Source organism: Adiantum capillus-veneris, chromosome 29, assembly GCF_014529385.1.
Source record: "Adiantum capillus-veneris isolate H3 chromosome 29, ASM1452938v2, whole genome shotgun sequence".
In the NCBI taxonomy this organism is placed as follows: domain Eukaryota; kingdom Viridiplantae; phylum Streptophyta; class Polypodiopsida; order Polypodiales; family Pteridaceae; genus Adiantum; species Adiantum capillus-veneris.
Genome location: NC_140959.1, coordinates 21332169 through 21353899, shown reverse-complemented (window position 1 = coordinate 21353899; position 21731 = coordinate 21332169). Strand labels below are relative to the sequence as shown.

General features: G+C 44.0%; 2 protein-coding genes across 4 annotated transcripts in view; both read right to left on the bottom strand.

The window, feature by feature from the left end:
* Positions 1–2394: 2394 nt before the first annotated feature.
* On the bottom strand, positions 2395–8154 carry LOC147418874 (uncharacterized). Its single transcript, XM_086505468.1, has 2 exons — positions 7196–8154; positions 2395–6407 (listed from the first exon to the last, which is right to left on the bottom strand). Exons 1-2 carry the CDS (start codon positions 7659–7661, stop codon positions 5998–6000), a joined length of 876 nt encoding a protein of 291 aa, XP_086361594.1. The 5' UTR covers positions 7662–8154; the 3' UTR covers positions 2395–5997.
* A 132-nt stretch (positions 8155–8286) lies between these two features.
* The window catches only part of LOC147418873 (pentatricopeptide repeat-containing protein At5g40410, mitochondrial-like), a 68949-nt gene continuing 55504 nt past the window's right edge, over positions 8287–21731 (bottom strand). Inside the window, exons 2-3 of one of the 3 annotated variants that reach the window (XM_086505466.1) lie at positions 11725–11816; positions 8287–11648 (exon numbers count right to left, since the gene is read on the bottom strand). In XM_086505466.1, coding sequence (XP_086361592.1) covers positions 9237–11438 — 2202 coding nt within the window. In that variant the 5' untranslated portion in view covers positions 11439–11648; positions 11725–11816 and the 3' untranslated portion in view covers positions 8287–9236. The remainder of the gene's footprint in view (positions 11649–11724; positions 11817–21731) is intronic. The other 2 variants (XM_086505465.1, XM_086505467.1) reach the window with 2 other exon arrangements.

The following is a 21731-nucleotide window of genomic DNA, read 5'->3' as shown; positions in this document are numbered from 1 at the left end:
AGCATTTAGTTGTGCGTTGATGTACTACGGAAATATTCCAATGAGACATAATACAAACAATTATTGATTGAGCTTTTTCCTTGAGTATTCACTTTAATTCTTTCCTAGAGTAATAAATACTGTACTAGAAGATTAGTAATAGACTTTGAAACAATGTTGGAATTTCCAAGGTAGCATGCAAAACACTAATCAATAATTAAGAAGGCTGAATGAGGCTACCATGCATGGTTAGTGCGAGAATTGATCAAACAAAACCAAGGAGAGAGATATTGAGAAAGATTAATGAAATGCTAATGATCCTCATAATCTCTCTCTCTTTGCTTCACAGCTCAAAGTTCACATGGCATCAGAGATTCCCTAGGCTTAAGGCTCTAGTTCCTCTTCATCTCGTACATTGTAGGCTGTACATGGCACAAACTACAATGTGAGAGAATTAGGAATGGAGGTCTATTTGAAGCCACTCAAGCTTTGAAAGATTGTTTGCAAAAGTGAGAAGCAAAGAAGAAGATGACAAGGAAGAACAAGCTTGGGATCAAAAGCACATCATAGCCCAAATAGAGATTATCCTCCCAGTGTGACGATCGTCAAGTAGAAATGGCGAGAGCCCCCTCTACTGCCAAACTTCAATACAAGCTATGAGCACACTGACCTTGTGTATTAGGTCTCTCTAATCAAGAGATTGGTTAGCAATCCCATGCAAAAGGGCCAATGAGCATCCCAGTTTCTTGACACTTGGCAAGCCCTACTTGATGAAGTTCTCATCTCGGGACTAGCTATCCTAGAACAACTTCAAGCTATGCACTCATTGGTGGCTCTACCTTCTTCATGGGGAGCATTTTTCGTAACTCAAGCCACTACCAAACTTCAATTTCAAGGGTCGGTGGCCAAAATCCATCAGGAGGCAGCTCAATTGGAAACAATTGAAAGTGGCAAGACGGTGTCTTTAGCCACTTCCATCAACACAAACAAAGAAGGCTGTTTTAACCACCACCCTTTCTCATTCAACAACAACAACAACAACAACTTTAAACATCACAAACAGAACGGGGGTCAAAATCATCCAAGGAATGCATCGTATAATGGTTAAATGTGCACTATTTTCCATAAACATGGTCATTTGGTGAAGGATTATTGATCCAAATCAAGGCAAGGTGTACATCATCATGGTCATTCTCACTTCACCAACATCTCAAACTATGATAGAGATGAATACCAACTTCTCTTCAATCATTTGCAGCAACTATGTCATAACATTATGACATAATGACATAACATTATGATTGGCTATGTAATTACACATGATATATGACATAACATTATGATTGGCTATGTAATTATACATCTCGTCATAATCTTCTTGAGATAGTAGCACCTAATATGTTAAAGAATAAGATAATTCCACTATTACACTTCCTAACGGCACTCTCATAGATATAGCTCGCGTCTTCTATGTTCCAAGATCAGAATAAAATCTCATATTTGTTGAAGAACTCACATCTGATGGTGTTGAGCTTTCTTTTCAACAAAGTTCGTGCACCCTTAAGGCTACATATGGTGAAGGGAATGGTCTGTTGTTGCCGATTCCCTATAACGCAGGTGACTGCATGGCCAGTAGCAGAGGCCGGGAGTCATGGGGGAGTATGCATTGCGAGGGAATAGTCACCAATTGACCATTCCCGGACGTCGAGTGTTGGGGGAAGGAGGGCCAGCAAACTATTCCGCCTGCTGGCTTGGCGGGCTGCTATTACAGCGGGTGCGACGGTGACAGGTGCTGGTGACAGCGATTCTGAGCACTGAGTTGGCCTGTTTGTATTGGATGATGGGTGAGTTGATTCCGGCTGCTGAGTTGGCAGGCATATAGAGGCCTGTTTGCATTGGATAATGGCTGGGTTGGCATGCTTATATTGGATGATGGCTGGATTGATTCCGGCTGCTGAGTTTGCGGGCATCCATCGGTGCAAGCATATATTTTGACCTGGAATGGGCTCCTGATGGACATCTCCCAGAGTCCATCCCCTAACCCCCCGACCTTGATGACTTGGTGACCTTTCCCTGTAATGCGTGCCTGCTATTGGAATGAACTGGTCACTTCTGACAGCTATTCCAGGTTGAAGAGTTGAGTTAATCAGACCATATCAGACAGACCAACTTCAGATAAAGACTGCAGATATACGATCAAACAATGACTGAACCAAAAAGAGAAGACGAGATTGAGACAAGAACTGGGATATATTCAGATACTGAAAGTACAACTGGTTTCAGATACAACCACATGAGCCAAATAATACTCATAGCAAATGCCAAAAGAGTACAAAAGAATGACACTAGACTTCCAAATGAATAGACCGCAAAATGAAGTAATGGGTCCTATTTATAGGTACCCGATTGGGCCTCTGACTGACTGTGTGTTGTGCAATTACTGTGGTAGCTTTGACCGGTAACTACCAGTTCCTAACTACTGTTCTGCTTTCTGACTATGATTTGTTCTTACTGTCTACATTTCCTTCCCCTTTTTCTATGAATTTTGGAGTATTCCAAAATTCCAGGTATGCTTCTGAAAATCACTAATATCCTCGGGGAATTGGTTTGAATCCACCCACTTTTCTTCTAGCTCGCTCCTCTGCAACAAATTGCAGATTTTTCGGCTTTTTGTACACACTCTGGGGTGTCACCATTTCTTCTTATCTGGAGCCTTCTACTTTGTGGCCTTTGGAACGGACTTGGGTGAAACTTGAATTGCCAGAGGTTGACCCGTACCTTGAGCAATGGTACCCGCATTATCCTTCTAAATAACACAATAAATGGCTTCCCGCCCAGGTGCTCCCTATGATCAGTCATCATCTCCATTTTGTATGACATCAGAGCATTCCAAGTCTTTGTATCAGCATCATACAAAGTATGTCTTCCTTTGGTGAGTCCGGCTCTGGCAACTTGTGACAAATTGATCGTTATGAATCCAACCTTCGGGGAACTAGGGCTCCTATGTTGCTTTGTTTGCCAGCTCTTTTTCTAGAATCTTGGAAGCCCTCGACTGATACTTGAAGGAGCTCGTTAGTACATCTAGTCAATGTACGCATTTGATTCAACCACTGATTCATCCTCCCTCTAACGAAGTGATGGAGATCTTCCTTCAACTCCAACACTTGTTTTTTGTTCAGTGTCGTTCAAAACATTTTTCCATGCTGCCCAATCTGCTTCGCTATGCTCATACCATTCTCTCAACTGATCCACTATCTTGAGGTCCCTTTGTTGATCAGTTGGTTCATTGTACTTGGGATACAGAGCAAGGAACTACTTTGGCAATTCCTCATCTTTCATCGGCAAGGCATACAGCAGAATTGGTGAATCCGGGACAAATTCGATGAAGTTCATCACTATCTAGTTCTCTTGCAGCAACATCTTTCAAAAAATCCAAATCAAATGAAACAAACTTTTCAGAGCCACCTCTTGCTCCTCTAGGCTCATTCTGGTTTTGGGGCCTCTATTGCTGCTGGCATTGTTTTCAAGCAACATCTTCACTTTCTGATCCAAAACTTGTCGGGCAATCTACATTTTTACCAACATGGCTTTGATTTCCACTCTAATATCCTTCATGCAGCTATAGTGTTGGCCGATCACCCAACAATTGTTCCAATTTGGAGTGCCAAACTCTTAAGATTGTCAGTGGATGGATGTTATAGTTGAGGATTGACCACAACATCATCTAGTAATCAAATGCTCTGGTACTCCCTCCAACAACTGAATGGTGTTGGGATGAGGGGGTAACTGACAAGGATTTTGTTCATGATAACTTATCATCTGCCACTATTGTAACATTTGTCTCGCCCCCACATAGAGCATTGGGAATGGCTCTAAATCCAAATAGGCATCATCAGCATGCAAGTATTTCTGGATCTGCATAGCCTTCTGCTTTCTTAGATGCTTGTTAAGACTCAGACATTTAGTTGAGTAATCCAAATCAATGTCTAAGAATACTCTTGCCTTCTCTTAGTCTCCAAGCCTCTTGAGCCCGTTTTTGCCCTGTGGACTGTGGACTCCTGTCGAGTTTGATCAGACTGGGTCTCATCCCTCTAGTTCCGAGTCTGACCATCAACTTGCCCACCTGTTTGCTTGCCTTCTTGTGCATTGCTAGTCTGCCGCCCACCTTTAAGGGGCGCCAGGTTTTGGGGCCAACACCTCTGGGCACGGAACTACGCCGGGCCGTGTCGACTTAAATCTTAAAGTTGTGAAGTATTTTAAGTGATTCTCTCGTCTGTCGTGCCGAATTCTGGACTTGGGGTGTTCAAGTCTGTGACGTTGAGAAAGAATTTTTAAGAGTGCTATACATTTGCAAGTTTTTGTGAGTCCTTGATAAAGATGAAGGTATGCCAACCGAGCGTGTAAAAGCCAAAACGAGTGCAACAGAAGTCGCCTCACCGGACTCCCAATCTAAAGATTGAATCTAACTTCTTTGCGCAATTCCTACGCATATTATCACAAAGTGAAGACATGGCATGGCCTAAAGGATAGAAGGGCCACCAGGTTATGTAACTTGTCAATAAAGTTGTTCCCAACTTATGTTACCCTGACCGAAGGGCCTAAAACTTATAAAAATAAAGCAAGACACCCAAAATTACATACGGTTGATGACATGGCAGGCTGTACTGACTTCCGCGATTTGCACGCAAATCGCGTTGAAATACTGATGTGGCAAAACGTACGGATAGCCCAAGAGGACGCTAGCTTTTGCGACAAGATGCTTTTCATGTACTGCTTTTGGCTAGGGGCCTTTATAAGTGCACCACGGCCTTCTTCTCTAGCCGTTTGCAAGAGAGCACTCCAGAGAGAGCAAGGACCCTCAGGCATTGTAACTTTTGAAGCATAATAATAAGGAAATACAGAGAGAGCAAGGACCCTCAAGCATTGTAACTTTTGAAGCATAATAATAAGGAAATACTGAGAAGTAGCGCCAGTCTTTGGGGCTAGTTCTTCTGGGCGCGGAACTCCGCCGTGCCATGTCATCTCTCTCTCCGTTTTGTCTTTCAGTTTCTCTCGCGTGTGTTGCACCATGTCTTTGGCACATGTCCATGTTCATGACACTGACATATCACCTCCTTCTTGGATCTCTCACCAATACTAGAAGTATCATCCTTTTGTGCCTTTTGCTTATGCTTCTACGTTGAGACATGTTGTCTCTATGAGAGATAACAACCCCCCTTGGCTACAAAGCTCGAGTCACAAGGACCTCCCAGCCAATATCATCAATCCAACATTTCCATTTAAGCATGAGTAACACAATGATCCTCCTTTCTGAACAAGAATCCGAGACCACCGTCCAGGGGTAAACAAGGGGATATGTAAACTTGACTGGAGGAGGGGGTAATCCATCATCATCATCATCCTTGCGATTGCTAGTGCCAGCTCCATCCTCCATCTCCTGCTCATTGTCTTCATCATCATCTTCTTCATCACCCTGTGTTCTTTAGGTGATCCAACAATGCCTGATTGACTAATGTGGTAGCGTATTCTTCAAACTTCTCATCCAAGTGAAACTTAATTGACCCCACTAGATTCTGCAAATCTTCCAACTTCAATGTAAGATACCCTTCTGGATCAAAAATATCCACCAAAGACTGATAGATGCATTTATCCATCATAGACTGCTTGAGGGTATTGTGAACAGCTTGGAGAGTACTCAGAGCAGCTCTTTTCTGACTGAGTAGGACCCTTAGTGCATTGTTTGCTTTGAGCACTTCCTTCTTCTCTTCCTCCAAAACTGAGTTTTGGGCACTTGATTAGCTTCTTTTGTTGAATGGTCATGATCTGTCCATCTTTCTCTTGCTCAATCTGATGTTTCACAATAAGATCTTTCAGGCACGGTGTTTCTTGTTTGTCCTCTTCAGTCTAGGTTCTCACCTGTTTCAGCTCTTCCTGCAGACTAGCCAACTCAAAAGTTGAAACAGAATCCTGGGCTTCCATCATCTGGCCAATAGCATTAAATACTATGTTTCACCCTGCCTAGATGGTAGACACACAACCGTCAGTGATAGTGTCATGACCATTCTGATCTGTTTCATACACCAGCAGGGGAGTCTGGTAGGGCACCAAGAGTTTCTCAAAAGTTTTGATCACCAAGTTGCCCACCATAGACTTCTTCTGAATCTGTTGAAGGCGGTCCAATACTGGATGCTTAACAGACGTACTGACCTGAGCTTGTTCCTTCCCTATGTCTCCAGTAGTCTTTGGAATTGTACTAGGTAATTCAAAAGCCTTGCCAGCCGAAATTCCATTGACCGGATCAACTCCAGACTGTGCCTTCTTTAAATCAGTCGATACGGTTGCTGTCTTCTGCTTAGCCTTAAACTGGGTTGTTTTCTGCTTCTTCGTCTCTCGCTCTGATGTACCTGCCTCCGATTGTTCTGCTATCCCTTTAGTTGTGACAAGAGCCAAATCACCTACCTGGCCCACTTGTGTCTATTGTAAGTGTTTCGAGTCTCCTGAGTTCCCGCCACATTGGCTTTTGTCCAAGCAATGGTAGCATTCACATGAGGTGGAATACAAGTGGCCCAATATAAAAATTGGCAGGCATACCACGCTTTGAACAGGTTTTGAGTCTTTACTAGTTTGCTGCATCACATTACTATGCAAGTGCGTGCTGAGGCTAATATCAGCTTTGGGATTTTTGATCCTTGCTAACAACATGTTGAAAAGTTGAAACATATGTCAGATTGTTCTTCAAACTGAAAGTCTTTGCTACGAACCTATATGTTGCTCTGTATTCCAATGCCGACACTAGGATACCCTGTCCTTCAATCTTGCGTTTCTTCGTTGCCTGATTGTCTTCCTTCAGAAAAGTGCTGACTTCCTCAGTTGAACATGGATTTGCCTTCGTTGCAAATGAGCTAGTGCTGCCATTGTTGCCTATACTGGTCTTCCATTGATCTCAGCCACATTCCCGCATCAAAGCTGATTTTGATGGCCTCAAGCACCACCTCCATGCCCCACAACATGAGTACCGTCCTCTCATTCTGGTGGAATACAAACTTCCCTATCTTATGGTGTGGCACAAAACATTCTTGCTCAATTGGATTCAGCGGCTCTTCAAGCTCCACAATCTTAAACATCAATTGCCTCTTGCAGGGATTGCGACATCGACTGCTTGTTCCTTCCTATCTCTGACCCTGTGAAGGATCCTGTGTAAAGAAAGAGAACTCACTTGATGATGAAGGCGAATCGAAACAGGAGCACTTCGGAGTATCCGGTTGCAAAGTGAACGCTGTAGAAGGTGAAAGAGTTGGCGATGCGCGCAAAGTGAGCGATGTGGATGACGGTGATGCAAGTGATGGCACAGGGAGCTCTGCAAGCCAAGGTGCTAATCGTGCGAGACGCTGAGGGACTAAATCTGGATTGCGCACACGTCGCATAGTTATACGGATTCGAGCCATGAATGTACCACTCTCCTGTGGCAGTGAAGTTATGCCCACCGTTTTTGACGTGGCGTGCATGCACTGGTCGATCTTTGTAATGATTACTGGAGAGATTCCCAAAAGGATTTGATCATTAATGACCTGCCAGTTACCGTCTCGACCGGACCATATCATATCCAAAGTCAGGTTCAGTATCAAAGTCTCACTATGATTGCCCAGGAATGGTCTTCCGCCAAAATGGAATGAGCCAATCATTTCTGACAGCTATTCCACGTTGGAGAGTTGGAGTTAGTCAGGTCAGATCAGACAGACCGACTTCAAATAAAGACCTCAGATATACAATCAGACAATGACTGAACTGGAAATAGAAGACAAGAGACTGAGACTGGAACTGGGATATATTCAGGTACTAAAAGTACAACTGGTATCAAATACAACCACAAGAGCCAAATAAAGCTTAGAGCAAATGCCAAAAGAGTACAAAAGAGTGAAACTAGACTCCCAAATGACTAGCCCGCAAAATGAAGAAATGGGCCCTATTTATAGGTTACCCGACTCGGCCTCTCACTGAATGTGCGTTGTACAGTTACTGCGGTAACTATGTCCGATAACTACCAGTTCCTAACTACTGCTCTACTTTCTGACTAGGGTCTGTTCCCACTGTTTACAGCTAGAGATTCTTTAGGAGGGAATCCCTCACAAACACTTACAACTCGTAATGGGCACAGCCCATGATAAGGTTTGAATTTGAATCACAAAGTACCGTCCACAAGGGGGCCTTCACTCTGCTCCATGAGTCCCCAAGAAGGTAGTGTTAAAATGCATGTTGACAGGGGTCATTATGGATGCAAATACTAAGACCAAAATGTGCACGATACTATTGTTACTGGCACTTCAATTTCATTAAAAAGTACGAATGTAAATCATAGATGTATTGGGTAATCAGATGCTATGCATATAAGAATCCAAATACACTTTCCTTGTAGTGATTGGTTGACATCTTTAATCAAGTTCTTCCATGAATTCTAGGGGGACCTTAATGATTTCACTGCAGCCCCTTAGAAAGAACATTAATGTGACTCCTTATTGACTATCCTCTTTGAGAGCCATTCTATCTAGTAAAGTATTGTCGGATGCTGTGTCGGCTTTTGTTCTATGTGAAATTTTCTGCCGGTGCTATGATTGTATGTACACTAAAAAAAGGAACCCAAGTCTCCTCTCAGTGCCTTTGGCAGCCAACTTGAAGCACTATTTCCAATTTTTCTGTCTTTTTGTAAATTGCGTAGAATTAAGTAAAGCTGTTGCACATCAATAGCTCCAGCTTTGTCGGTTTACACAAGATATAGTTGAACTAGGGAACTATAGTTGAACAAAGTTTTACCTTCTCGATTGAGCCATGGGGCATGGAAAGGGTGCCTCTCTGAAGATTTCAAGGTTCAGTCCTGGGAATTTTCCTGTCTGGTGCATCCACTCGCCTTGTATAAATTCACGCCCTTGTTCCTGCATCAACTATGTAATACCTTGTATTTCAGCCCCATTAGCATTCAGTCACAAGAATGTTTTGGCACCCCAAGTTTCCTCATATGAAGAGTGTCCTGGCAGGCGAGGGTGGAAGAGACCTGTCACAGATTCCTGGCAAAATACCCCTGAGATGATCTCCAGCGAGGAGTGGTCGACCAACCAGATGATTGAGTGGGCCTCTGTCAACTTGAAGGTGAGCAATGGGGTAAAGGCGAGGGTGATGGCAGCCTATCGGCAGGCCGAAGCGTCGGCATGTTGCATTTTGAGAAGTCAGACAACGCAGTGCCCAATTATCAATAGTATTAGTTCTTATCCGTTGTCTTCACAAGAGCACAGACCATCCTTGAAGCGATGCACCTGGTAAACTTCTCGAATTATTATCTCTCTCTTTTCTATTCTGGATATTGTCTTTGATGTAATGTGACAATCACTGCACATCCGCATATTTTTTGTCACACGCAGTGTATGCCCTTGTGGGGTATTGAGGAGCCCAAAAGCTAAGGCCAACTTTTCTGCATGATCGCATAATGCAGCTTCCTTACCATCATCTGAAAGAAGCCCTGCAACCAACTCAAGATTAGGCACACAACCTCTGCTTTCCATGCGAGACTGCAAAGTTTCGAGCATTGAAGCAACCTCCTTACTATCATTCCTGCCCACCACAAATTCATGAACCTTTTTGTTCACCTCAATCAAGGCCCTTGCAGGCTTCTTTTTTGCCCCTGCCTTCTTTCTCAGCTCCTCTATTTTGTTAGCATCTTCCAAGCGTCCCACACTTACATAGATATTCCACATTAAAACGTAAGGAACGGCCCATTCTGCATCTGCCTTCACAAGCTGCTGAAAGCATGCAAATCCCAAATCTGTTTCAGCGTGAACTTTGCAAGCACTCAGTAGAGCTGTCCACATGTCAACAGATGGCGAGCATGGCATACTGTCGATGAATCTAAGGGCTTCATAAATGCGACCTGCTCGTGAAAGTATATCAATCATGCAATTATAATGATCCATTGTCGGAATAACACCATAAACTGTGGACATCAATTCAAAAATCTCCTGTCCTTTACCTACCAGTCTTGCATGGCTGCATGCACTTAATAGACATGTGAATGTGACACCATCAGGCTTTATGCCCTCTTTTTGCATATCCTCAAAGTACTCAACGGCCTTCTTGCCAGCATGATTCATGCCATATCCTTTAATGATGGCATTCCATGACACCGCATCTCGCAGTGTAAGCTTGTCAAAAATACATTGTGCATCAGAAGTCCGGCCAAATTTTGCGTACATGTCAACCAAAGTGCTTCCTATGTGACAATCACCCTCTAACGCTTTTCGGGCAATTTCCAAGTGCAGTTCCTGCCCTTGCTCAACGGCACCTATATTGCCGCAAGCTTTCAATGCATAAACAAACGTAACAGCATCCAAAGGGATTTTCTCTAACTGCATTTTCTCAAGGCATGTCAGCACTTCCTGACCAGGCCCATGCTCTGCATAGCCTGCTATCAATGCATTCCAAGACACAATATCTCTAACTTTCAGGCTATTGAGGGTTTTCTGTGCATCTTGAAGTGAACCACATTTGGCAAACATATCGACGACGGTACTCCCTACAACAGTTTCTTCTCCTAATCCTTTCATTGTAATCTCCGCATAAATGTTCCTGCCATCACCGAGGCTGTTTGAGGTACCACAACCCTTTAAAACACAAATGTATGTTACCTCATTGGGAGCGACACCCTCAGATTTCATTTCTTCAAAGCATTTTATTGCTTCTTGGCCTGGCCCATGCTCAGCATATCCTGCAATTAGTGCGGTCCAGGAAACAATGTTCCTTCCAGGCAGCGTATTAAAAACTTTATGTGCATCCCAGACAGCCCCATTTTTGGCATACACATCAATCAAAGAGCTAGCAACGAAGAGATCCCTCTCCAAACACTTCTCGACTACGTCAAGGTGAACTATTTGGATATCATCCAATTTCTTAGCAGCTTTCAAAACTGCCACAAGAGTGAAACTGTTAGGGTGAACATGATCTTCTTGCATCCTCTGGTACAGGTTGACAGCATAATTTGATTGCCCAGACTGCACATACCCTGCTATCAAAGAAGTCCATGAGTGCACATTGCGATGCACCAACCTATCAAACATCTGCTGAGCTTCAAGAAGAGCCCCACATTCAACAAACAAGGGCACAAGGTAATTGCCAACTTCTTTATGGACCTCCAGCCCATGTTTACGAGCTTGGAGGTATATACGATGTGCAGAGTTCAAATTTTTATTAGCTCTACACTTTTGGAGAATGTCAATAAAATCATTGACAGAAGGAAGGTCAGGTTTTCTATCTAAATTGACAAGTGCCTGCTCTAAGCTACATGCCTCCCAACTTTTACTCTGTGAAGTTGACAAGTCTACATATGTACCCTCCTGTGCTGGAAATTCGCTCACAAGACCCTGTTGCCTCCATAATAAAGTTCGTGGAAGTTGAGGTTTGGTGCTGATGTTTGCCATCCTTTTTGACTTTGTAAAACTTTAAAATGCAATTCCACATTGCGACTGCACTACACCATGCTTGAAAATTTGGACTCTGTATCTCCAAGCCAATATTGGGTAAGAACCAGGCAAACACAAAGACACTTCAGCCCAAGCCTCTTATCATCCACTCAATACTTTTCTGCAGCATGTGCTTCGAAACTTGAAGAAACTCGAATTCTGAAACCCCTGCACAATTTATATAAGGTGAGAATGCTGAAAAGACTAAGGCACAGAGAAGATCGCAATATATTTGCATGATTACTTTACAGCTCTTGTCCAAGGCCAGTATACTTCCAGTGTAAGCTCCTTATTAATGCCCGTCCCAACCTTATATGCATGTCTATGATCTATCTCCTAAGACAGCACAAAAAAACAAAGCCATGCACTCTGTACGTGTGCACACTTGTGTGTGCGTGCGTGTGTGTGTACATATACTGAGAGAGAAATGAAATGAAATGATATATTAACGTCTTCAAAAGGCCAAAATGACCTATAAGACCAAGCTGTTACAAGATAGTGAATCTGATACCATGTCCGGAATCAAGAAGAACTAAAACTACTACAAGCTGGCACTGTATGGATGTGCCAGCTACTACAAAAGGTGCCCAATACAATGTGTAGTACAATTTGGGGGGGGGGGATATGGTAGAGATCCATCCTCATCTGCACTCTGGACGTCAAGAAAGTATGGCTCGAATCCTCTGTTGTAGTCTCCGTTGATACTATGTAGCTCCTCTCCTCAATCGCGGTCGTCTAGATCTCCCTAGCTCCAATGCTCGGTCTATGAGAGTGCCAGTAGTGGTAGTATGAGTGCGGGCAGAGCTCTGCAATGGTGGCTGCTCCTCTGGGTGTCGAATATCTAGTGTAAAGAAATCTGTAATCTGTCTCTGGGACTGTCTTTCTCCAGCTCTCCTCAGTAAAGTGTCTCTATGCCTGTGTAACTCAAGTAGCAACAGTCCAAGACATCTCTGATCCTCATAACTCATGACCCTAGATAGAGGCCCAAAACCCTCTCTGAATAGACAATGAAAACGGCCTCGTATCTCATAGTACACTGTGCAATGACATATGTAATGTAACTCTGTCTCTGCCTCTAGATGACATAAGCGGCATATCTTGCTATCTGCTGGTATCCCTTTGAATCTGCCAGTCTCAATCTCGAGTTGATGTGAGGATGTGCGTATCTGGCCAATGGCACAACGCAGAGAGATGTGTGTCCATATAGCTAGGTCGAATCACAAACCCATCCCCTGTGAGGTGAAGAAGATGCTCTCTATAGAAAGCCATCTTCGTGCCCAACTCCTGTACCGGCTCTATCCATGTCCTCCTCGTGTCCGGCTGGATCAGATCCTGACGAATGAGTCTATTAATCTCCACCCGTGTCAGAGACATTAGGGGTGCCTGCAGGGAGTACTGAAAAGGAGGCAGCCTGTCCATGGTGAAGCCATGTGTCTGAAACCATGATGTCATCTGTGCATACCAACATGATGTATCCCCCTGTAGAGCTAACTGTCTGGAGGACTCTAGGGCCAACTTGGCATATCTATCTCTGGTAGTATCCCATAGGCTGTGTACAAAGGAGACTGATCTTCTAAGCGCCTCAATCTCCATAGGGGGGGCAGCTAACTCCGCTCGAATAATATCATGCGGTACGGAGGCCTTGGCTCTAATCAGCCGAGAGATCATAGATTTCCTGGCCTACAGAAGGTCCCCAAACCTGCACCCCATATAGCATAGAAGAGGCAACCAAAGTATCAAAGAGCCATAACTTTGTCCTAGATTCCTGGAATTGAACCTACGAACACGTACTCTCCGATCCTCCCAAAGCCGCATAAGCTCTAGTCAGTCTAGTCTCTGCTGCTCTTCTCAAAGAAAATCTCGGCCCAGTAAAGACTACCCCAAGGTAAGTGTATGCATCTGTGTACTCCACAATCTCCTGACCATATGTGAAAGTAGGTGTTGATCTTCTGATCCAATGTGGTGTGGTGTTAAACACCATAACCTTGGTTTTACCAAGGTTTACACACAATCCACTATCCTCTGCAAAACTGTGTAGTGCATCCAAATGTCGTTGCATACCCTCTTGTGAGTCAGATATCAACACAATACCATCATCATATAACAACAATGGGATCCACGTCCCTGCCAGTTGGGCACCTTTGTCACCCTCTCTGTCAATGTAATCAGACACCTCATCAACATACATATCAAATAGAGTAGGAGACAATGGGCATCCTTGTTTCACCCCAATAGTAGAGTGAACTAAATCAGATACCCCTTCCGGAGTGCGTACATGTCCCATAACTGATCTGTACAAAACCATAATCCCCCAAATCAACTCTATGGGCACCCCCATCTCCCGTAGTCTGTGTATCAATCGAACTCTCGGTACCATGTCAAATGCTTTGCGGGAAGCCACAAAGCTATAATAAATCCGTCTCCCATGTGACGTGCCCTCCTCAATGATGGCTCTGAGTGTCAAAATATAATTAAGAGTGGAGAAACCTGAAACCGGCCTGACCCTTTGCTCGTACACCCTCACCCTCTGCCCAATTACTCAAGTGCTGCTCAAGAATGGATGCATACAACCGTGCCAATGTGTGTCCAACCATAATAGTGCAATAGTTCCCAGGCTCTGTAGGATCACCTGCCTTGAAGATAGGTACAATAGTAGACAACCTCCAAGTCTCAGGTAACCCCTCACACATGGCACGATTGAACAACACTACAAGAACCTCCATCAACATATCCCTAGAATGTATAAAGTGCTCCGCTACTAGACCGTCATGATCATATGCCCTCCCGGTCCTCATCCTGTCAATGGCCCTCTGTACCATCCCAGTGGCAAAGAAGGTGCTCGTAGCTGGGCATGGCTCTGTAGGGTCTGGAAGGGGTTCCTGTCAAGGAACCGTATATAACAATGTTGCATATTGGCCCCACACATCGGGTGAAATAATCATTGGGGGAGGGGAGTGCTCATGAAAGAGTCGCCATGCCTCTCCTGAGTCCCTACTCAAGAACATCTGATATAAGTCTAGCTCCATCTGAGCCATGTAAGCTCGCTTCTTCCGTCGCACAAGGCGCCGGGAAGCAATCCGTGACTGTTAGTAAGTGATGACTCCTAAAAGAAGATCCCTCTAAAGCTGGGCTCTCATCTCTCTGCACTCCTCATCATACCAACTATTCTGGGGCATGCTCCCAGAATGTCGTCTCCTGCCCGGCTGAGTGTGTGGGTATGCCACTGATGCAGCACCATGCAGTGTCTCAGTCCATAGAGTGGTGCACTCCTCCACTGAGAGGCCTGTACTAGCTGTGCCTTCCCATAGACGGTCCCAGATCTCCTCTGTATAAACGGAATCACTCTCTGGTGTAAATGTACAACAAGTGTGACCTGCCTCCTGATGTCTGGGCTGTATTATATTGAAATGAAACAGACAGTGTCAAGAGAGCAGGATCCACTGCTACGCCCACTGGCCTGGCTCCCACTGTGAAATCCTGAATGCAAGGGACAAAGCTCGGCTGTGTCATAACATAGTCCATTGTACTGGCCCCATGTCTGTGTGGAAAGCATGTGAAACCGGCAAGAAATCGTTGTAAGCCATTAAGTATGGCTAACCCATGTATAGTCGTCATCTCCATGAGGTGTCTCCCATACTCCGTCTGCTCTCTGTCATGTGAGCGCCTGTCAAGCCCCAACTCACCCACATCCAACTCTCTAAGCATCTCATCTGAAGTGTCGTAGAAGACTCTCTAAGAGTTGCCCGTTCGGGCATTGAAGTCCCCTAGGACAATGATATCACCATCCCTAGAAAACTCCCATATGTCATCGTCTAGTATAGAGAAAGGTGACTGCCCTCTAGATGCAACATATACTAACGTACTGGGAGGAAAGTAACATATGGCAATGTATAGAAATTGACCTGTGTCAGCTCTCAGTCTCACCCACATGTATCTAGCATAATCATCTCTCCGTACAATATGTAGTAGTGGTGGCTGTAGCTCCTCTCTAAATAGCACTGCTACTCCTCCTGAACCTCTACTCCCATGCTCAAATCTCGAAGCTGTCCTGTGGGCTGTCTCCCATCTATATCCCACCACATGTGGCATCACCTGTCTAGGGGCCTGGTGAGTCTCTGAGAAGAATACAATGTCCCTGTCTCTAAAACTATCCTCAAATGCACCAACGTCCAACCTCATAGACCCATTACAATTCCAAGTAGCAATCTTCGGTGTGGTCCCATAGGTCTCGCACCGTCATGCAACGCGCCGCTCTACAATCACCACCCAACCATCTCTGTAGAAGGCTATCTTTCCCTTCTCCCTTGCCGCTGTAATCTCTGGCATTACCTCTCTCATATGTGCGAGCTGTGAGAGAGTAAGGTCATCGCCGAGGAAAATACCCGTCTTCTTGAGAGTACGCCTCTTCCTCAAGAATTCCTTCTTCTCTTCCAAGGAGGGGAAGCGTAGTATGAGAGCTCTCTCCTTTGAAAACTCTCCCGGGCCATCACTTTTCTTGCCTACTCTCCATGCCTTTGTGTGCAAAGGCTTCTCCACCCCCATTATGGATGTGAGGCTTGTGACCTCTTTCTCCACATTTTTATGTCCTTGAGGCCGGTCACTCTCACATGTAGAGCCCGCATCCGCCTTCTTTGTTCCTCTTCGAGGGTCATGTTGATAAGCGTCTGTGTACAAGGAGCTTCCGTACCTTTCCCTTTCTTGGTAACCTCAATCCATTTTTCGGCCTCGTCCACCTTCTTCTGTGTCTTTGTTATCATATCCGCCCATGAAGACGTCTTAGCCACATTCCATTTCTCTTCCTCTTTGATCATCCTTACCTGTTCCTTGATTACCTTGATTTTCTCTATCACAAAGGGCTGAAATTCACCTTCCTCTAGTCCACTGCTTGCTTTGTCGATAAGCTCCCGTTTGAGGGCTGAGACTTCTTCTTTGAGTGCCTGTGAGTCCGCCTTAAGTGGTTGTATCTCTACGTTTAGGTTCTCTTTCTCCTTCTTCCATTGTGCGCCTTCGTTGAAGACCATCTGAAGGAGGTTGGCCTTCTCCTTCCACCATGAGAGAGAGAGAGAGAGAGAGAGAGAGAGAGAGAGAGAGAGAGAGAGAGAGAGATGGGGGGGGGGGGGGGGGGGGGGGCAGCTTATGCCTATCGACCTGCCTATAGCCATCGCCTAAAGCTTTCACCACCTCCCAACCCATCACCTGCTTTCCCTATGTGCCCTTTCATCCCTCGTGACATGCGCAGCTCCTCATGACCTGCGTTTCTAGGCATTGGACAATCACATGCTGCATTGCATTGCCCTACACCCTTGTGCTTCGCAGCAACAGTCCAACGGCATCCGGTTGCCTGCGCCACACAACCACATTCCGCCTATCCACCCTAATCATTTTCACAAGAGGGACCCTTTAACCAATCTTTTGCTTCCGCCCCATCTACTATGTGCACCCGCCTCATTCGTTGCTGCTTCGTGCAGAGGCTACTGCTTCACCCTTCTTGCTGCTGCCTTCTATTCACACATCCGTTGCCTCCATCCATCCCATTCGCCAGGTCCCGAAGTATCCTGTAAAAAATGTTTTTCCAAAGCTGACATCACAATTTTGATTGCCTGATAAATTGAGGCAGATGGGTTCTAATTATTCAATACCATTTATGTACTCTGTATAGACCCAGACATCTGAGCCATCTATAAAGGGGGCTACCACCCCGGCCACAGAGTTTCCAGATACCATCACTTTTGAGTGGAAAGGGGTGCTACACTCGCAGAGGATCGCAGTTATAGACAGATTGAACCAGTGCCTTACATGTCATGAGATGGGGCATCTCGTGAGGGATTGCCTAAGAGGGCGACAACAAAGACAGACTGGTCGCAGGAGGGGACGGCCCTCATAGCCACAGCCAACCCCGAGAGTTCTGCACAGCAATAGGACATTGCGCGAAAGCATGATAGACATCAAAGGGGTCAGAGTCAGCAACAGCAAAGTGCTCAACAGCAACACAACGTTGATCACACACACAGCCAACGATAGAGACGGGCAGGTAGATAGAGGCAAGCATAGTCTATATATATATATATATATACCTTCATAAGTTCAGAATATTCTGAACTCACAAATTATAAGAGGGGATAAAACACTCATAAAACTACAAAAGCAAGGGACACAAGAAAAAAAAAAACTAAATCACTTTATCTGCTACTAAACAAAACTAGATAAAACAAACCATTATTTACTTAAAAATGTTTATAGAAAAGGCATACGCAAAATAAGTTGAAGGAGATTACTTAGCTAAAACTTGAAAGAAGTACTCAATTTTAAACTAAAAAGGATAAGACATCTCAAAGACTTAATCCTAGAAATCAGACTCCCACACAACAACTTCTAAAGGAACAAATTCTTAAGTCCTAATGTAAGCTAAAAACTAGAAATGAATACTACTACAAACTAGCAAAGAAGAGGCTGGAAAAAACCAAAGGAGTACAAAGATCAAAACTTGACAATATGTGACCTCAACTTCGTTGCTTGTCCAAATAGAATTTATCACAACTACTCACATCGTCAGTGCCCAAGAGTAGGTATAAGTTTGTATAGAGGTCATTCATGCTTTGAACTTACTCTATAAAACCAACGAACCAAGTTTCTATCACCCTCCGGAGGTGATGGGCAAACTCAGCCATGAGTAAGGCTAGCATTTGTCAAGCTAGAGCAAAAATACTAGAAGCGCTAGAAATCAAAACAGCAAAATAGTGAGTTACTAAGTCAAACAATAAGTGGGATTTTAAGCTTCCCACTTTTATTGAAATTACTTCTGATTATCTTGAACATTCCAAAGGAAGAAACATTGAAAATAAACTTACCCCGATGCAAAAATGAACGAACATTTTTCATGATTCTTTTGAATCAAAATCCTTTCTCAACGAGTAAAGCAATAAGATGGCACGACTGAACAATAAAAGAAGATTTACTAGAACAAAGACGAGAAAATCTAAATAGTTGTGAGCAAAAGACGCCGCACTTAGCTAAAAGAGAAATGTTCGAAGAAATGTGAGGCATATGCATGATATTTGGATTGGCATACTCCGGTTCAAGGTGTTTATCATAGATATCTACTTCCAATCCCAAGGGAGTCTGAAACATCTTAAGGTCAAAGGCATAGCAATCACTATTTGTGGTACAGTAAGTTCACAGAACTCCAGAAATTCCTCCACCTACGGAACTCGAATTCAAGTACATAAAATCTTGAAAAGAAGGACATCACGAACAAAAAGATCATCTACAAAGTGTCCTGCAATACATAACTTGTGCAAAAATTTTGGAGCAAGGACAAGACACTCCATAAAATCAAACTCATAAGTAAAAAGATAGAAATTAGCAAGAAAAACACCACAATTGGTGCCCATAGGGATATCTTTGCTTGAAAAGAGAGTCACTGACGGTTATATATCAGTTATCCAAAAGAAAATCTAACCAAGATATCATGTCAATGTCATCGACAATCCTGGTGAATCTCTTTCTTCCTTTGTCTACGTCTACATTCTTACTTTTTAACCATAAGAAGTCAAAGTTCAAGGCTCACTTTTCTACTAGCAATGCCTTATACCTATCCTTCTCAAGCTTGTATACAAAGTTTTTTCAAATAAGAGACTTGACTCTGAATTTAAGATCCTCAAAATTTAGCTTTGTATATAGTGTTGTAAAGTCAAAAGTTTGGAGCCATAAAGGAGAAAATTTCTACTTAATGCTTCTTGAAGAGTTCAAAAACTTTTTAACAGGAATCACACCTACAGAATCATTTAGAATCCAACTTGAGTCAGTAGGTAGGTCTGCTTCCTTTAGCAGACACAGTTCATTTACACTAGGTAAAATAACTAAGCCATTTGGAAACCTCGGTCAGAGAGGTGTTTACAGACGCATAGTGAGACAAATGTAAGTTGAGGCACAGTGGCCCCTAGACAGACCTTCTATGATGAGGTCACCAAATCGGGAGCGAGAGGATGTTTCAACGCAGCTAAACAAACAGACAAAGAATGACCAATAGCTTGAGATGTCCCACGATAGGCCAGTTCAGCAACCTTTGGATTCCTTGGAGATCTAGTCAAAGGTGCCTCTTACAACAGGCACTATTGGAGGAGTCAGTCCCCTCACTTTGATGAGGAGTTTGACTATTCAACAAGTTTTTCATCACCGAAAAACATCTCGATATCCGAAATCTTGCCTTCCTATTTCTTTTCGTGAGGTCCATGGGTCCAGAGAGTGCACTGTCACTAGGAGGTGAATTTTTCATGTTGCCTTCTTTAAATATGTACTACATATTTTTATTTGTTTTATTTTTACTTGTTTTCCCGCCGAAACCCTTGAAGAGGTGCAAGAGGACATTGCATGGCCAGTGTGAAACGGCTGCCACCGAACAGGTTTCTCACATCGGGAATCTAGGTCAGTCAGCCAAGAACTGGTCGGGCCAGTTAGCATTGAATTCGGATGAGTATGGAAGCTTGTGTTCGCCAAATGGAATTTGGGCCACTCGGCAAGTCATTGACAACTTTATAAGTTGGTGGGTACTAGGAAATTAAACCAAAAGGGCAAATTGGACACATGCAGTAGGAGAGCAACCTGCAAGACACCTCAGCAAGAGGGGGCGCCCAAATGAGAGTGGAGTCTGATTTTTGAGTTAGTGTGCATCTACAATGTGTGTGTGAGTAGTGGTTGCAGGTTCACAGCTTTAATGCAAAGCTTGCCTTCTCCTTTGTCTCATGTAGCGCAACGATTTGCTCTCACGCGTCTCTCTCTTCTCTTTGCACATATGGTAATGCCCCACTAGTTGGCCTTCCCAATTGACCATGTATACTTCTCGGGGGTTTATGCGCGTTTGTCAAGGCAAGGGCCTTCTGAACAGGTACCGGATTAGCTAATTACTAATCCCCCACAGGAAGCACAGTTCCATCCCGAAAGATTGCGACTTTCGATAGTTTTCTCGTGTGAAAACTCGTCCAAATTACAAGGGAACTGTCCCATTTCGTGTGGGAAACCTTGGGACACGCGTAGACGTGTTCGCTCTGCTCAAAACGATCCAAAACAGAGAAATACAGCCTGCTGTGTTTTTCTGCAGGTTTAGGGTTTCGCACCTAAACTGCAAGAAATCATCAAGGGAGCCCTGGGAAGGTCTTGGGATGCTTATACAGAGCTTTGGGCACTGGCGGTGAAAAAACAAGGAATTATAGCATGCTGAAATTCTGTTACAGCTCACCAAAAAGCTTCTAAATTGCGAGGGAATCCGTCCTAGACCTGTACTTTTGACCTACAGGGGTTTTGGCGTCGTCGTGCTGCCGAAATTGGGTCAAAAACCTGCAATTTCAGCCCTCGCCAGGTTTGGAAAGCTTTGTGAGAGTTTGATCTAAGTGTTCGGATCGTCTATTTGCAATTGAATAATACCGAAAGGGGCGCTAGTCTTTGGGGCCTACAAGTTGTCGGTCTTTGTGTGCAGAGTGACGATCTAGTTGCTGGACGCATCTATGTTCTCTTTTCTCCTCAGTGCTCTGTGTAAAATTAACAGGTAATTGAATATTTTATATATATATATATATATATATATGAGAGAGAGAGAGAGGCCCTTACTTCCTAGATGTAGGCATAACCCAGTAGCTAAGCCTCAATTCACACCCCTTGTCGGATATGGAGGGCATAGAAATCAAGCAAATATCTTATAACAAACAATGGTAATTGCCACGGCAACAAGTAACAAAACAAGCCGTTACTAACAATCATCCTAGAAAGGCACTAGGCTAGACAATTATGTCTACCAATGGCAATACAGATGTTAATGGGATCCCCAAACTACCAAGTCCATAAAACCTATGCCAGCCATACAAACAAGAACTTTACCGTACGTACATCATGCCAGGATGGCCTGTCACAAAATGCATGTGAGATTGCTCGCACCTCCACCAGGACTAAGCTGGATATGGTCCATATCCATGCTCACAATGCCAAAAGCCAACACATTATGAACATCGCCTAATCACGATCACAAAAATAATCAATGCTCACCTACTGCAGCATCCACAAAGAACTGACTAGGACCTCAAGTTTAAGCAAGAAGATGAATTACTTTCTGAGTTTGTTGCGATAATGATACAAGAGGCCTATTTCTCTCCAAGTCTTTTTAATGCAATTCACCTCTTGTTGGTACCTCTTGTTGGTGGTGGCTCCAATATCTCCTAGGAATACATAAGGGAGGGAGGGTTATTTTGTGGTTGTGCTCGG

Excerpts from the sequence above, each read along its gene's own strand:
- LOC147418874 (XM_086505468.1), bottom strand. The coding sequence starts at position 7,661 with ATGATTGGCTCATTCCATTTTGGCGGAAGACCATTCCTGGGCAATCAT. Across the intron at positions 6,408-7,195 it reads CGATTCGCCTTCATCATCAA|GGATAGCAGAACAATCGGAG; the intron begins GTGAGTTCTCTT and ends TCACAACTAAAG.